Source organism: Dipteris shenzhenensis, chromosome 8, assembly GCF_047967505.1.
Source record: "Dipteris shenzhenensis isolate YYH24624 ecotype China chromosome 8, Dip_SZ_1.0, whole genome shotgun sequence".
In the NCBI taxonomy this organism is placed as follows: Eukaryota; Viridiplantae; Streptophyta; class Polypodiopsida; order Gleicheniales; family Dipteridaceae; genus Dipteris; species Dipteris shenzhenensis.
The window spans coordinates 7,376,940-7,393,029 of NC_141603.1; the positions used below are offsets into that span (position 1 = coordinate 7,376,940).

Below are 16,090 nucleotides of genomic sequence, written 5' to 3' on the forward strand. Positions count from 1 at the left end.
ACCCCCTCAGGAGTAATAATGAATCCTAAATATTCAAGTCTTACCATACACAATACATTTTTCTTTCTATTTACATAAAGATTGGCTTTCCTCAAAGTATTGAACACTATTCTTAAGTGTTCGTAATGCTCATCAATATTTTTGCTGAACATCGTTAATAAAATGTACTACAAACTTTTCGATATATGGACGTAGTAAATCGTTCATAAGCATGACGAATGTAGCTGGAGCATTGGTAAGTCCAAACGGCATTAACAAAAACTCATAATGTCCAAACCTGCTTCTAAAAGCAGTTTTATGCACATCCTCGGCTCTAATACGGATATGATGGTAGCCACATTTAAGATCTATCTTACGGAAAAGTACGGCCCTATGTAACGCATCTAGCAAATCATCGATCCGTGCCGATATTATTCAATGCTCTTTAATCTATACAAAGGCGAAAAGTATCATCTTTCTTTTTTTTAAATATCATTGGCGAAGCAAAAGGTGAGAAATTGGGTTGAATCTGCCCCAGCTTGAGGTATTCTTCCAGTTGTCTTCGTACCTCCGCTTCTTCGGTAAAACTTAACCTATAGGGAGGTCTATTTACAGGTTTTGCCCCCGAGATTAGTTCAATCTTATGCTGAACATTCCGCTCTAGAGGTAACCCATAAGGTAACTCATCCCTAAAACAATCAGAGAACTCCTCTGCTATTTGATCAGCGAGCTTGACCATCTCTCCATTTCAGGTAACATCAGTGCTAGCCGAAGGACCATCAATCGGCTATACCAATGCTATACAAAGAAACAAAAACTCTTCTTGAGCTTTTCGAACTTCCATTACGGAAACCAACGGTCCTTGAGGTATATCTTTTTCACCTCGTAAGACATACAGCACATCATTCATCTTGAATTGATAAATGTCCTTTTTCCAATCTATGGCTGGATCCTTCCTAGAATGCCAAGCCTTACCCAGGGCTATGTCAGCATGAGCAAGCTTTATCATTTCAAAATCAAGCTTCTCAGTATAGTCATGAATTCGAAGTTCCAACTGGGTAACCCTTTGGTCCCATACTTCAGTTGAACTTCTGTTTGCCATTCTGACTATATATGCATAGTTAGATGGGCTAGTCTTTAATTTCAGCCTCTTTACAAGCTTGGAGTTAATTACATTGTGCGTTGACGTTGAGTCAAAACAACACAATGACGTCATGATTGGCTACTTGCCCTTTCATCTTAATTAACTCCGTATCGTTAAAGGCTGTATACCCCGTTGCTGCGGGCTTTGACAAGAAATTATCAGGTGCACTAGTTACTAACTTAGCAATAGACACACATAACAAAACAAGTACTGACCTTTGAGAAGTTCCCACTAGCTGAATCTGCATCTGTTCTGCTTTGGGACTTCCCTCCATTTCCACGTCGCATTCTGAGATCACCATCTCAGCCATCCGACGATCCTTGTTTCGTGGACAATCTTTCCACTGATGAGGCTGAAGGCATCCAAAATACAAGCCTTCTCTCCTCGCTTTTTCTCTTTGCTCTGGGTTCAAAGAAGACTTCGACCAAGCCCGGGCTACCATTGGTGTTACTTTTCTTTTCATTCCAATGGTGGTACTTGGTTTAGGAGTCTCAACTGGCTTCGCCTGCTTGGCTTGACCACCAAGCTATGAGGCACTCCCAGTCCCAATTGAAGTCTTACACAATGACGGCTCCGAATGCCTCATCCACAGAGGAGACCTCCTTTGTTGCTTCCACAACAACGGATACTTCAACGAAGAGCTCTGAACTTTGAGTGAAACGTCGCTCCAAACTCCCATAGCCTAATGCAACGATTCGACCAAGGCTCTGATACCAAATTATCACAACCAAACTACATGCTCAGCGAAGACCACGAATTTGATGAATACAAAATAACAGGGGATGGCACGATGAATAACTGCCTAGCCATGTGTCTGGTTCAGCAAGCTCATCTAAATCTAATATGCGAGAAGTACCTGCATGCTGAATACCAAAGCCCACAATTCCCTAGATGGATCTAGTATGCCACATGTCTACATTTGAGGGCATCTCCTCAATGCATCATTTACCCCTCTCTTGGGATATCATTAAAATCTTTTGCCCCTTGGCACATTTAATGCATTTAGATCCCTTAGCCTTAGATCCACCTAGTCTTGTGCCATGTCCCCCTCACCAAGGACCTTGACCTTGATTTCTTTTTAACCATTTACATGAAGCCCAAACAAATATAATACAAACATTGATCCTTTAAAGGAAAATGTCGACTGACCCTTTCGAGGTCATGTTGCCTCAACTTGAGCGTAACATACACCCTCCTTTCATGAACAAATAGACAGGCAGCCAGTCATGTGGATTGAATCTATATTGGATGAGCATTGCAGATCACTAGGAGTGTCACATTATATGCAGTGGTCTAGATGGGAGAGGGGACTTGCTTCCACTGTAGGTGCTTGGAAGGCTTTTAGAAAGCTTTCAAAGGATTAGAGACTCTTATCAGTTGGCCACCTCAGAGGGAGTGCAATCAGGATGCAGCAGATAGAGTCAGCGATACCAGCAAAGCGGATAGATACAGATGACATGCCGATCACAGAGTCCACTTGGTCGGGAGCTTTCACGGGAGTCCACTTGGTTGGGAGCTTTCACGGGAACAGGTGTTCCCTTACAGGTTATTGCCTTGCGAGATGCACATGAGGAGACCCTTGTTTTTTATGTTCAATCGGGAGGCAGACTTCTTAGATCTTCAGATGATAATATTTTAGAGGTTGCCTTCCAGCCTGTTAGGATTGCAGGTTACATGCAGTGGGGCACAAACTCACAGTGGTATCTTGATCCTGACCCTATTCTCCTGGCACTTGGGTCTTGAAGACTCTGGTAAACTGGCGGTTCCCCCATCAGGTTCTTGTAGTGGGACCCAGGGGAGTGGGAGTGGGTTGATGAAGGGCACGGAGAGAAGAGCATCCCCTTCTTTCATTACACGGTCAGAAATGCCAGGAGATTTCAACTTAGCTGTAGAGGTTGGAGACCCTCTAGAGCTCCTCATTGGGATAGTTTTCAGATTTCTGCAGAGGTGCATAAAAACTTTTGGAGGAGGCTTTGGAAATCCCTCAGAAATAGAAAGATCACTCTTTTCTTTTGGCTTTCTATTCATAGAGAGATTGCAGTGAGCCTGTGGAGATCCAGGTTTGGGGCTGACCCTACTTGTCCTTGATGCCACGCAGCAATTGAGTCAGTTGAGCATTGCCTCTGGGAGTGCAGGTAGGCAAGGACGATCTGGAAGGGTGTTGCCAGGATTCTTTGAACATTTCATACAGCACCCTCCTTCATGACCTGGGGATCAGTGACATAATTATCTCTTACTGGCCCTAACATTTTTTTATAGGGACACGACTCAGAGTCATCCTTCATTATATGATGACATTCTGTGGAGTCATGCTCTCTCTAGGATGTTCCCTTCACTCCTTTCAGAGCTGCTTGTGCCTCGGTAGAAACATCTTGGGAAATTCTGGCTAGCATTGCAGCTTGGTATATTTGGAGGGCCAGATGTACGGAGGCGACGGAGGGTTCACAGGTTCACGCTTCCCAGTCTATGGCCAGTATATGGACTGATACTATACACACATGGATGGCCATTTGGGCAAGCATGCAGGGATCCTCCACCAGAGCAACTACAGCCAGGAGAGATACTTTTTTCAGAGTTTGGAGAGGATCTCCGTTCTTCTCTAAGTCTTCTTCAGAGTTGAGGTGGCATTTTCAGCCTCCACCTTGGATTTATGTTAGCTCCTTTTGAGCTGTTTTCTCTCTCATGCATGACATGATGTACTCCCGCATATGAGCTTGCTCTTGCGGCTTTCATTCATACTTGTTGCAGATATTTGAGTTCAAGCATTCAAGTTCAAACCGAGCTGACCAGATGACAACTATGTCACCGAGATGATCAGGTAACAATTATGTCAGCGAGTTGACCAGATGACAACTATGTCACCGAGCTGACCAAGTAACAACTATGTCGGTGAGCGAACAAGGTGACAACTATGTCGCCATGTCAAACAGGCGACAACTATGTCAACTAGAGATAGAAATAACAATGGTCACTTGCGTACTCCGGCGAGATCTCTCGTGAGTCCACCTGTCATAACTATGTCAATGGTGGTGCAGAGGGACATAGGTGGTGTAGAGGGGCAGCCAGCCAGGAGCTCACATGGAGAAGATAAATGCACACCGAAGGAGTCAGAGGGCTAAGCGCGGCGCACAGAGAGGTGCACGTGGGGTAATCATATCACCACCTGGGAGGAAGCTGGTGAGTCAAAAGTGGTTGAATCCATGAAGAGTCCGAGGGGTGGAACGGCTAAGAGACCGAGAGCCACCACCAATGGAAAGGAGGGGATAAGATTTTCACCTAGAGAGCGGGACCCTCCACAGGAGCCGAGGGGATGAAGGGGATGGGGAAAGGAGGGAAAGGGGCATTCTATGTTTGTAAGGGGAATAGGAGAATCTTCTACTCTGAATACTATGCTTCCCCCCATCTCTGTTCGCAACTATAGCTCTCCTTCACCCCGTGTATTCCCCTTTTCATCTCATTTCACTTGGTATAACGGTCCCTGTGTCATGTGGCTTGAGTTCCTTGTGTTCATGTTGAAGGATGGCTCTTGTAACTTCGTTTTGCTAGGCTTGCATCACTCTTGCACTCGCTCACACCTTCGGTGACACCATTGTCCTCATGCATTCCATCGTTTGACAACATCGTTCTACATGCACCATCGGTGACACCAGTGGCCCCCCTCCCTTACTTGCTCCTCGCACCAGTGGCCCTAGGCCTCCGGTAACACTTCCGGAAGTGTTAGGAACCCCCCCTCATACAGTTTATGGCGATCACGGTGGGACACTACTGGTGTTGAGTAGCACAAGTGAAGTGATGTTCTAGGGTCCTAGGGAGAGGTCTTATGCCTAGTAGTTCTGAAACGTTTGAAGGGGCTAGTGAGAGAACTAGGAGGTACTTGACGAGCGTGGAGAAAACACTTCTGGCGGACCAAACTCAGTATAAGAAGCATTACGTGCAATAGTTTTTTCCATACGTGACCACACGCATACGTCATACGGGTACGGAAGTATGATTGGAGTATGGTTCAGCCCCCGGGGCTGAATCATACGTGACCCTAATTTTACCCCCAAAAAATCAGAAAAATATAGAATGTACACATTTACATGAGAGAGAACTACAAAACTTTCAACTTCAAACTTTATTGATTTTAAAGTCATGAAGAGTCCAAGAACTGGATTCTGTCATCTGATACATAGTGATAGACACCAAAACATCATGATCAATCATCAAAGGTAGCAGGTAGTAGATACTAGAAAAGTGAAAGAATCCTGGCCCTGTAGGCTGCAGGTACTACATCAAAAGCAAGCTGGAAAACATCATATAACAAACTGAAAAGGCTGCCAGCCTGGGCCCTGCAAGCTGCCACAGGCTACAGCCAAGAAACAAAACTGAAATGCATCACAACTGATGAGGCTCAAGCCTCAAGGTGCATCCTCATCCCGTGCCTCATCCTCATCATCATCAGCATCAGTGCCATCCTCCTCCTCCTCCTCCTCCTCCTCATCACTGTCAATCTCATCTACCTCGCCATGGGACTCCAAAATACTGGAGCTGCTTGAAGCTGCAGCAACATTCATCCTTCCTGTAACAAGAGGGGCTGGTCCGGCTGGAATCTCCTCTTCTCCCTCTGTAGTCTCTTGCAAAGCAACCAGCCATCCTTCTCCTTGTTGATCATTTCCAAGGTCACTTCTATCTTCTCAAATCCCCTTTCCTTGATTTTGGAGATCAGTCGCAAATTAGTATGGATGTATACTAATTGTTGTGTATTCTTTGGAAGAAGCCTATTCCTTCTTTTGGTATGTATAAGAGAGAATGTTCTCCAGTTCCTCTCACAAGGAGAAGCACATGTCCCCTGCGAGAGCACTCAAATAGCCAACTGCTGCAAATTTGGAGTGTGAGTCCCAAATGTCTCCCACCACTTCACCCCTTGGTGCATTCTCTTATCATCCTTCGCAATTGCCCGAGCAAATGTGCCTAACATGGACTTGTAAACATCAAACTCATCAAAATAAGATGCCCTGCCTCTCAACATCATACTTCGTGTACCGCTCAATGACATCCATCCACCCATCATGCACCTCCTTATCACCATCTGGATTTCTCTCTCTCCAAATAGGATGGAGAACAAAAGCTGCTGCATGTAAAGAAGAGTGCATCATATCCCACCTATTAACACACAAGGCTTTGGCATTAGCCAACTTGGAGGAGTCTATGCCATCTATAGTCTGTATCTTCTCCACCATTCGATCAGTGAGCTCATATACAAGTCCCATGGTAGCCCCTTCCCTATCAGCCAAACGGAGGATCTTCATAATAGGTGCACATATCTTCACTATGGCTCTTGCTTCTTGCCAGAACGAGGCACCCAATACAATGAAAGACACCTGTTGTGCTTTCACAATGCGTGATACTTTCTTCCTGCAGTACTCATCACTCACAACCATACGATGCAATCCATTGTAGACTCTCTCATCCAACAAGTTTGCTAACACGATAAACATGTAAGCAAACTGAGTCTGTGCAGGTTTCACTAATTCCTTCTTGCTGAAAGTTCTATATAATGCTAACACAGTGTGCTTCCGAGTAACAAACATGACAATCATGTTGGCATGTGTTAACACCCAAGCAAGCTGCCCAATTTCCTCAAACAAGAGGTCAAGGCAATGGCATGTGCATCCAGTATAGAAAATATGAGTCCACTCCTCCTCTACCAAATCTCCTGCTTGCATGCAATCAGATGCATTATCCATGCACACCTGCACCACATTATCTAGCCCAACATCAAGAATGGCATCTTTTAATATCCCAAAAATATATTCCCCTGATTTATATTTCCCACTAGTATCCACAGACTTCAGGAAGACAGATCCAAAAATGCATGAGACCATAGTGTCAGACCAGCCATCATCACACACTATGCTGCATCCATACTTTTTCCATTTCTCCCGAAACTGTAACTCTTGATCTATGCATACCACCTCATTTTCAGCTCCGAAGTGCACAAGGATTTGTAAGATGGAGGCTTAAAGCTAGGCCTAACTTGGCCAATTGCACAGACCATTTCCAAAAAATATGGACTCCTCACCTTCCAATGAGGAATGTCCTTTGCAAAGAAAAAGCGCCAAAGAGCAATGTGGGCATCCTTCCGTGCCTGGGACTCCCATGCCTTGGCCAAGGCTCCCTTTGGTACCTTTTTTTTCTTATTTTTTGGTTCATGTGTAGATGCACTTGCACTTGTAGCACCACTGTCCCAGGCATCTCCCAAATCAGCCACATCTGCATCAAGCTCTTTTGCAAATTTATTTTTACTTGCCTTTGCTTGCAACCTTATGCAAGTGTCTTTCACATTTTCAGGGGGGGAGGAGCAAGGGTCAACCCCAAGGAGAAAGTGTGCTCTTATGCGGGTAGGTCCTTCATCCCATTTGTGAGGGCAGTACTTGCATTTACAAGTGAACTGCCCCTTTCCCAAAGGCTTCAGTGTCTCCACAAATTCCCATTCTTCTCCTTTCTTTCTTCCCATCTGAGAGAGAGAGAGAGAGAGAGATGAGAATCTGAATTTCAGAATGAGAATAAACTTCAAGACCCAAAATTCAACAGATAACATGGAAGAGATAAGAGGGAATCAGTGGTCACCTCGGTCCTCCTTCAATCGAATCCTGAAGGCTAAGCGTCACAAGAGCTCAAAGAAATTGAGAATCTTCTCTTGCTAAAGGCCAGGTTCCAGGTAGCTAAGAGTCTAAGACTCAAGAGCTCAAGGTGGAACTTGGGTGCTTGGAGGGCTGGCTGTACGGTAGCCTGCAGGACTTGGTACACTGGCTGTACGGCTGGCAGCTTGGCTCTAGCCTATACGGAAATTGTACGACTAGGCTCAGGGGCCAAGGCTATACGGATATGGTACGGGCCGTATAGTTGGGCTCAACTTTCAAGGGCCAAGGGTCAAGGGTGGAGCTTGGAGAACTGCACCTACTGCAAATTGGAGACTGGCTGTACGGGCAGCGTCCACTGTAAGTATATTTTTTTGCCCCCCAAAAAAAAAAAACCCGTACGGAATTGGATTCTATACGCGTACAAAATAGACGTACGGAATCCGTACGGTACGGACGACTGTACGCGTACGGTTCCAACTATGTTACATGCGACGAAAGTTCGTGAAGACCTCAGGGCGAGCACAAAGTGAACCCATTGGATCAGTAGCTAGAGCAAGTAACTTCATCGACAGCCACATTGACTTTGATCAACAGGATCGCCGGTGGTCAGATTCGGACTCCGGAGAAGAAGAAGTACAAAGTGGAGAACAGGTGAAAGAGGAAGGTACGAAGGACAAAGGCTCCTCATGGACTCATCAAGATCAAGACAACCCCTCTCCTCTTCTTGCAACGATGTCTTCATCAACAACCACTTCTGCAGGAGTGGTGACTCCCTCTGCTTCGGCGGACTCAACCTCTGCGAATCAAGCTGCTATATCATCCGTTATGCATAGCTCCGGGTTCCTAGCAAATCTTACTTCCACATCTATCCTACTCGGGGGTACTTTTGCTCCAGCCATGCCTTCACCTGCCATGAAGGTTTCATCTCCCTTATCCACACCTCTGCTGCCTTTTCCACTGCCTCCTTCCTCCTCTACTGCCTACTCATCTATGACTTCAACTCCATCCCTCTCTTTCCCAACTGCTCTCCCATCCTCTTTAACCCCCACATCTTCTATGTTCTCACCCTTTTCCTCTGCAACACCAAGGCCCTCCGCATATGCATGCCATCTGTGTACACTTCCTCTATGGCTACATCAGTAGTGACTACCCCATTGTGGTCCTCCGCAGGAGGTGTTTTCGGTGTTGTCTCCTCCTCTGGAGCACCCACACTCATTACGGCTCCATCGGGACTCCCTCCAACTCTTGCATTTGCTTCAGCCTCTGGGGTGGAGATGGCCGTTCTCAGTCCTGCAGACAGAGCTAAACTTCTCGAGCTACTCAACAAGGTCCATGTGAAGACTCAAAAGTTCAAAGAACATCTCCATGACGATGCGGAAGCTCATGTGAGGAAATTCCTCACAACATGTAGAGCTAAAGGTGTTGAGAATGAGCATGCCTTCCTTCACATCTTCCCCTGGTCATTGGAGGATGCCGCTGATGTATGGTAAAGTCAATTTTTCCCTGACCACTTCTAGACGTGGACAGACCTAAGGGAGGAATTCTTACACACTTTCAAGTTGGAAAAATTCGAACATATGATTGTCTAGGAGTTGTCCACTGATACCATGAAGCCTGGTGAAAGTATCTCGGAGATGTACACAATGATGAGGGTCATGGCCGCGAAGATGTCTGTGCCACCCAATGATGCCGTCATGAAGGGGTGGTTTTTGAAGGCGTTACCTTCCACCATTGCTATAAGGCTGGTTGACAAACTCCCTGAGCATGCCTCACTACAAGACTTCCTGAGGGAAGCAGTGAAGATGGAACGGTCCCAGTTAAGTTTCGCCTCAACACACACTCAGACCGCCCAACTTCCGAGGAAAGAGGGCTCACAGGCATGGCAGCAACTCAAGGAGTTAGAAGAAATCAAAGAAGGTCTAAAAGACAAAACAAGGGTGGATGGACCGTTACCCTTTGAAGCTCAGATAAGAAGTGGTCTCTGGTGCACCGATCGAAAGGGTTATGGCCATGGCTACTAGGAATGTCCATCGAAGCATAAGCTACCCACTCTGACCTCCTTTTGCACATTTTGTGAAATTCATGGACATGATGCCTCCGAGTGTAGGTATCTTAAGGGGTTGAGGAAGCTTCTACCGGAGTATCCAACTGGGGAACCTCTAGTTGCTACACATAATTCCTGGTTGTCCTTCCTTTTTTTTCCTTATCAACATCTGTTCTGGGGAGCTTCTCGGGCTTCCTTGCATGCAGTTCACGTTTGAACCTAGGAGTTCTCTCACTTTTTGTGCCTGGCCCTAGATGTTCTCTGCTAGTCTTTCTTGGTTTGGGAGGTTCTAGCGCAGTTTCTCTGTTGCTCTCCTGTTTAAGTGCAGCTCCCGTGTGGCTTGTTTCTTTGCTGAGCCTGGTCGCCGGCTTGTTTTGGCCTGTTTGGCAGTGGCTGAAGTCCTCTACCTCAGCCCTCTGTTGCAAGTCTTCTTTGGCTCAGCTGGTCTCTTTCCAGCGAGCTTGCCAGCCTTCCTATGAGCCTTGAGAAGCCTCTTCTACACAAGCCATTGGCTGGTCCTTCTGTAAAGATCTTGGTCCTCTTTTAGCCCTTTTCCCCCCCATTTTCCACCCCCTTCCTTTTTGTATCGCAAAGCTGTAAATTTTCTCAATCAAAACTAAGCGAAAATTGTTGAGATGAGCAAGGACATCAGAGGTGGCCTTATGTGGTGTCATTGCCATGTAAGACACCATAGCATTTTCCAAGGCCTGCTTCCCCCATGTATCTTCTGCACAGCCTCGTGTCGGCACAATGGGACTCCCCTCTATTCCAAAAGATTTTGATTTGACAGTTTCCCCTTTACATAACAGATTACTTTGCTGTATGCTGTATGCTTTGAGCTCCCAAACCCTCATTTTTACTTGCTTTTCACCCCATCCCCCTCTAAGCTCAACTAATGCAAATGGATTTTTGCATTTTTTGTTCAATAGAGGGCACATACTGATGCTTTTTTGAATTATCTGGTAGGAATTCCAAATGTTGATGAGGATATAGTTGTTCATATAGAGTGTGTAAAGGACCAACTGTATATTTTGGCAAGGATGGGAGAAGGGACTGCGGGAATAGAAAAAACTGAAGGAACTACAAGTCATGAATTGTACATTTCTGTATAACGTGTGTGTCGCATCCATTTGTGATCTTTGTGATTGTCTTAGTGCTCGTCAGATAGATTTCTCTGTCTACTTGTCTTATATCAATATCTTCTGATGTTTGTAGTGGAATGTTCACTCTTTGGGAACTGCTTCCTGTAGTATAAACAAATATGGAATTCACCCCAAAAACAAATTAACGTATTATTTTTAACTTAAATGGAACTAGCAGAGTACCAAGAAAACTATGCTGACTTCAGCAAAATATTTCGAAGACAAAGGAGTTTATGAGGAAGCTGTTTTGCTTTATCAGAAGGTGATGAATTTATGACTGATTCTAGAATTTGAAATTGATCGTTTGTCTCTGAAGTGACATGGCTATTGCTTTATCTCATGAATCTTTTCTGTATATGACTCCAAATTCTTGCAGGGGGGAGACCTTGAGAAAGCGATTGACATATGTGTTCGCTCACAATTTTTTGATGCATTGAAAGCTATTGCGGACAATCTCAACGAAGAAACTGATCCCTCCCTTCTTGTGAGGTTAGATCGGAAGTTTCTCCAATGCTTGGAATAATAAGCTGAAACGTTTTGAGGGCAACACTACATTAAAATATTATCAGTTGTATATTCAGCACAACTTGAAATAAGACAGCACAACACTATATTAAATTCTTATCAGTTACATATTCAGCACAACCTTGAAAAAAGACAGTAGAAGAGAAATCTCTCATGTTTACATTTTTAGAAATGTATGCTATATAATCTGGTAGCAGCTTCAGATTGTCTAATATGGTAAAAAGGATCCATAACTGTGTTTGTATGCAAATTAGGCTTTAAGTTCTTATTGTGATTGGTTATCCAGTCTTCTGCTGTTGTTTCTATTACGTCACTTAATGTTTTTCAGATCTTATTGCAACATTACCCAACTATGTTACCCTACATAACTAGAGAAACGAAGTTGTAATTGGAAGTCTTTAGGAAACACTTACAACAGTCCATGCAGAAAAAGACATGTGTTCTATTGAGGCGGTTTACCTTGTAAGAGAATGTCAAAGTATAGGAGGATTTCTGTAAGCTACACTTAGGAGGTGAAGTCACACGCTTCCCAAAAGTTACTGGTATAGGGAAAAGCTACATAGGCCCTGCCTATATCGCGACGAGTTGTCAAAAAGAGAAGTGGCTGGAAAATATCCAACATCTGGTGCATTTGCTGAGAGTCGAACCAGCCCCTATGCATTGGGTGATTATGTTGGAAAAAGGGCCTAGAGACGGGATTCAAGGACTTGATCAATGGTTTTACCTGAGGTGTAGATCTACATGACTTTTTGGCTTATATTTTTGTGGAACTCTCTACTTATGCTAAATCCTCTTCTAAAACCTACAAATATATGAGAATTCAACGAGGATTGGATCTGATGGATCTTGTCATATCTTATGTCCATGATTTTCTTTGTTCTGTGTTTTTAGGTCCTTTTTTTTTTTTTTTCAAAGAAAGGAACCTTCTATTAATGCTTGAAACATTTCATACAAGACAGCAGCCCCAAGGTGCTGAGTATGGAAAAAACCGGAAAAGGCTGAAAGAAAGAAACCGGCCTGAGAAACCGGCCTGTTCCAGAGAAACCCAGCTCACTACCTAGGGGATCTCTAGAATTGGGGCTAACAACCAAGTGGGGGGACTATACAGCCAGTGAATGCCTCGCGGTGTGAACATGTAGAAAACTCCTGCAGGCCAAGCCTTGCAGAAATGAGCACGCCTCTCGATAGTCGCCCTGGAGCCTGGAGTCCCATGCTCCCAGGTGGACCGTAGAGTGTAAATGATATCTTGCCAGATGGCAACTAGGGTAGCCGAGGGTGAAACTGGGTGCACAAGACTACAGCGAGCCACCCAAATGTTCCAAGCCATGATGCTGGCTACCACCTCCCAAACACTGTCCTCCCTAGGAGGAGCAGCAGCTAGGCTATCAGGAGGGACTACCTCATGGAGTGCAATCCTCTAAATGGTCTGACCCTGAATCAGTAGGCTGGGGAGATCTCATCAATCTGAAACGCGTGTCCTTCCTCTGTCAACCAAGCCACCATCCCCCTGGTGTAGTCTCTATGAAGACTCTGTCATGATCCTAAGGGCTCCCATCCAGATCCTCGTTGCGCTACAACAGCTCCACAGGTAGTGCGGGATAGTCTCCAGGACACCATCGGAGCAACAATGGCACTGCCCCTCCACTTGCATCTGCTCCAACCATGGTCCGATGGGCAAGCCTCTGTGGGTGGCCAACCAGAAGTACGAAATCTTCCTCGGCCGCAAGCTGGACCACAACCGCGTCTAAAACCTGGAGCGAACATCTTGGGGCACTCTCTGGGTCACCCAATGCCTCTCCCTCGAGGGGGTCCACCTCGACAAGTCCATCTAAAGCCTCCTGCCAATCCGTGTGGTGTAGGAAAAGAAGGACACCTCATCCACCGGCTCAGCTAGGCTGCCCCTGGAGGGCCAGAACCACTCTCCCAGATCCCACTGGACCTCCCTTAGGGGTCTACCCTCCCACAGCCAAAGGCACCATCTAGAGGCGTCCTGCTCTGAGATACTGGGAGGGTCAATGTGCCACTTCTTCCAAAAACGTCCCACTGCCAATGAATCCCATCAAGACTCCCATCCATCTCGGGGTCTCTCTCAGTGAGTGGCTGAAGTAGGCCTCCAGGTCCTACACAGAAGAAGCTGGGGTGCGTGCTTCCTCGCTGCATCAACATCCTCAAGGGAACACCAGTACAGGAAAACTACCCCAACCATCTGTTGTCTCTCCAAACGTGAAGTCCTTCCCACCAAGACTCAGGAATGGCTAAGTCAATCTTGCCCATCTGCTGCCCTGTCCCTCGCAGATGCGCTAGGGCGTCAAGCCTCACCTCTATCTCCATAGGTAATCTGCTCCAACGGTCAAAGGACCCTGTTGGACCACTGTCCCACTGTGCCCAACCAATGTGAGTTCGGTGTCCTAGCATGCATCCCTCCTAATCTTTGATCTCTGGGTGCCACATAAGGGACTAGCACTCAAACTTCTCTCTGCATCTGGGCGGAGCACGAATGAGAACCCCTGCCAGTCTCTGGTAGACACTGTGAAGGCTCCTAATCAGGGGGGAGCCATTCCCCGTAAGGGGGGCCTCTGAGAAGATCCATCTATGTGAAGGCTGCCACTATCCCCCAGTGCGTGGGGTGTTCCTTAGAAGCCCTCGCTGTAAGAGAAGCTTCCAAGGCTCTGCACCTGGGGTGAGGCCACGAACCACCAACTTGCCTAGAAGGGCTCTGCTCTGCTTCATTGGATCAATGATACCCAAACCTCCTAATGCCTATGGCATGATCACCGTCTGCCAAGCTATTCGGGCGCTGGTGTTCCTCGTGCCATCTGAACCTACCCAAAGGAAGTTCCGTACCAACCGTCAGAGCTGCCCAATGCATCCTATGTGAAAGCACCAGCAGGAGGCGATATACCAGGCCGTGGCAAGAAGGACCTAGTTTGCCACTAAGGTGCGACCTGCTAGGGAGAGTTTGGTCGAGCTCCAATAGAGAAGCTTGCGCTGAACACTCTCAAGGACCGGGTTAATCTGCTGCTCTGCTGTTATGTCAATACCCAATTGGCATCCGAGGTATCTCGCTGTCTGGCCCCGCGGTATCCATCTGAAGCCAAAGTCACTCCCCCACTCACGGATCTCCTGTGTCTCCTCAAAACCTATGAAGAAACCTATAGATTTCGTCCAGTTGATCTGTGCCCCCGAGGCCTCACAGTAAATAGCCAGGGCGCCCCTGACTCTCTCCAGACTCGCTGTGGTGCCCTCAATATACAAGGCCGTATCATTTGCAAACTCCGAGTCAAGTAGCTCCTCCTCCTCTCTGATTGGGAGCCTCAACCCTGTGAGACCCGCCACCTGTGCTCTCAAGTAGTAGCCCAAAGCCTCTGCCACAAACAAGAGCGTGTGGGCAGCCCTGGCGGACCGAGCAGGCGGACCGAGCAAGAGAGAGGAAAGGCCTCACCCGTGTGTCCTCTGATAAGCATATGACTAGAGCTCCCTGCATATAGCGGTGAAACTTCTCTGACGCATCTATCTGAGAAACCCAATCTCCTCATAGTGCCCTCCAGGAAGGACCACTCCACCCTATTGTAGGCTTCTCAAAGTCCAAGAGAAGGATGGCCAACGGCTGTGACTCCTCCCTGAACCAATCCACTGCCTCCCAAAACATGAAGATGTTGTCGAGGATGCTACGCTCCTAGACAAATCCAGTCTGTGTGTCGTGGATGATGTCGGTAAGATGGGGCCGTAACCGTGAACTCAAGACCTAGGCGAGGATCTTGTATGCAGTGTCAAGCAGAGTGATTGGCCTCCACTATCGGATGTCTGATCTATCTCCCCCTTTGGGGATCAAACAAATCCACCCCCTGCTCAAGGACTGAGGGAGAAATCCTGTGTCAAAAATCTCCTGGCAAGCTAAATGGAAAGGGGTGGAGATAATCTCCCAAAAGTTCTGGAAGAAGGCCGGAGTCAAGCCATCCTCTCCCGGGCACTTTTGGGTCAGGAGAGCCTTGAGGGCTTCCCAGAGGTTCTCATCTGTGAAAGGCTCCTCAAGTATGTTGCATAAATCCTGCGAGACTATTGTCGGAACATGATCCCAAACTAGCTCTCGGGCCACAAGACCAGCTGGGGTCATCCTCTCCGTCTGAAAGAGCTGGCTGTAAAAACCGGTGGTCATGTCCAGAATCTCCTACGGGTTAGTGTGCATGATGCCCTGCGAGTCCCAGAGACGCTGTAGTTGTGTGCTTGCCGATCGGGGCCCAGTGGTATGAAAGAACTGCTTCATCACCTTGTCCCCCTGCTGCACCCATCGGGCCCATGAGTAGTGATAGGAGAACTCAGCCCGTCGCAACTCCGTGCCCTGAAGCTCAAGACGAGTGCTCTCAAATCTGTCACTAAGCCACTGAGAACCTAGGTCCTGCTCCCTGAGCCTCTCGATGGAGGCAAGGTCTGTCGTCAAGGCCCGCTCACGCTCCTGAAGGGTCCTCCTCCGCCTAAGGGCGAGCCTGCAACTCCTCACTGCTCCTCTAGATCACATCAGCCACCCACGCAGCCCAGCCCTCGCACGGTGTCATCTCTGACAGCTCCCAAATCCCTGCCATGACCCGTTGGATCTCCTCATTCTGCAAGAAGTCCTTTGGAATGCAGACCC

At 46.9% G+C, this 16,090-nt stretch overlaps 1 protein-coding gene across 1 annotated transcript in view; it reads left to right on the plus strand.

Annotated features, from left to right (window-relative positions):
• LOC147899042 (uncharacterized) overlaps positions 1-16,090 on the plus strand; it is a 268,788-nt gene that overhangs the window by 49,599 nt on the left and 203,099 nt on the right. Inside the window, exons 16-17 of the mRNA XM_087378195.1 lie at positions 11,114-11,197; positions 11,312-11,424. Coding sequence (XP_087234321.1) covers positions 11,114-11,197; positions 11,312-11,424 — 197 coding nt within the window. The remainder of the gene's footprint in view (positions 1-11,113; positions 11,198-11,311; positions 11,425-16,090) is intronic.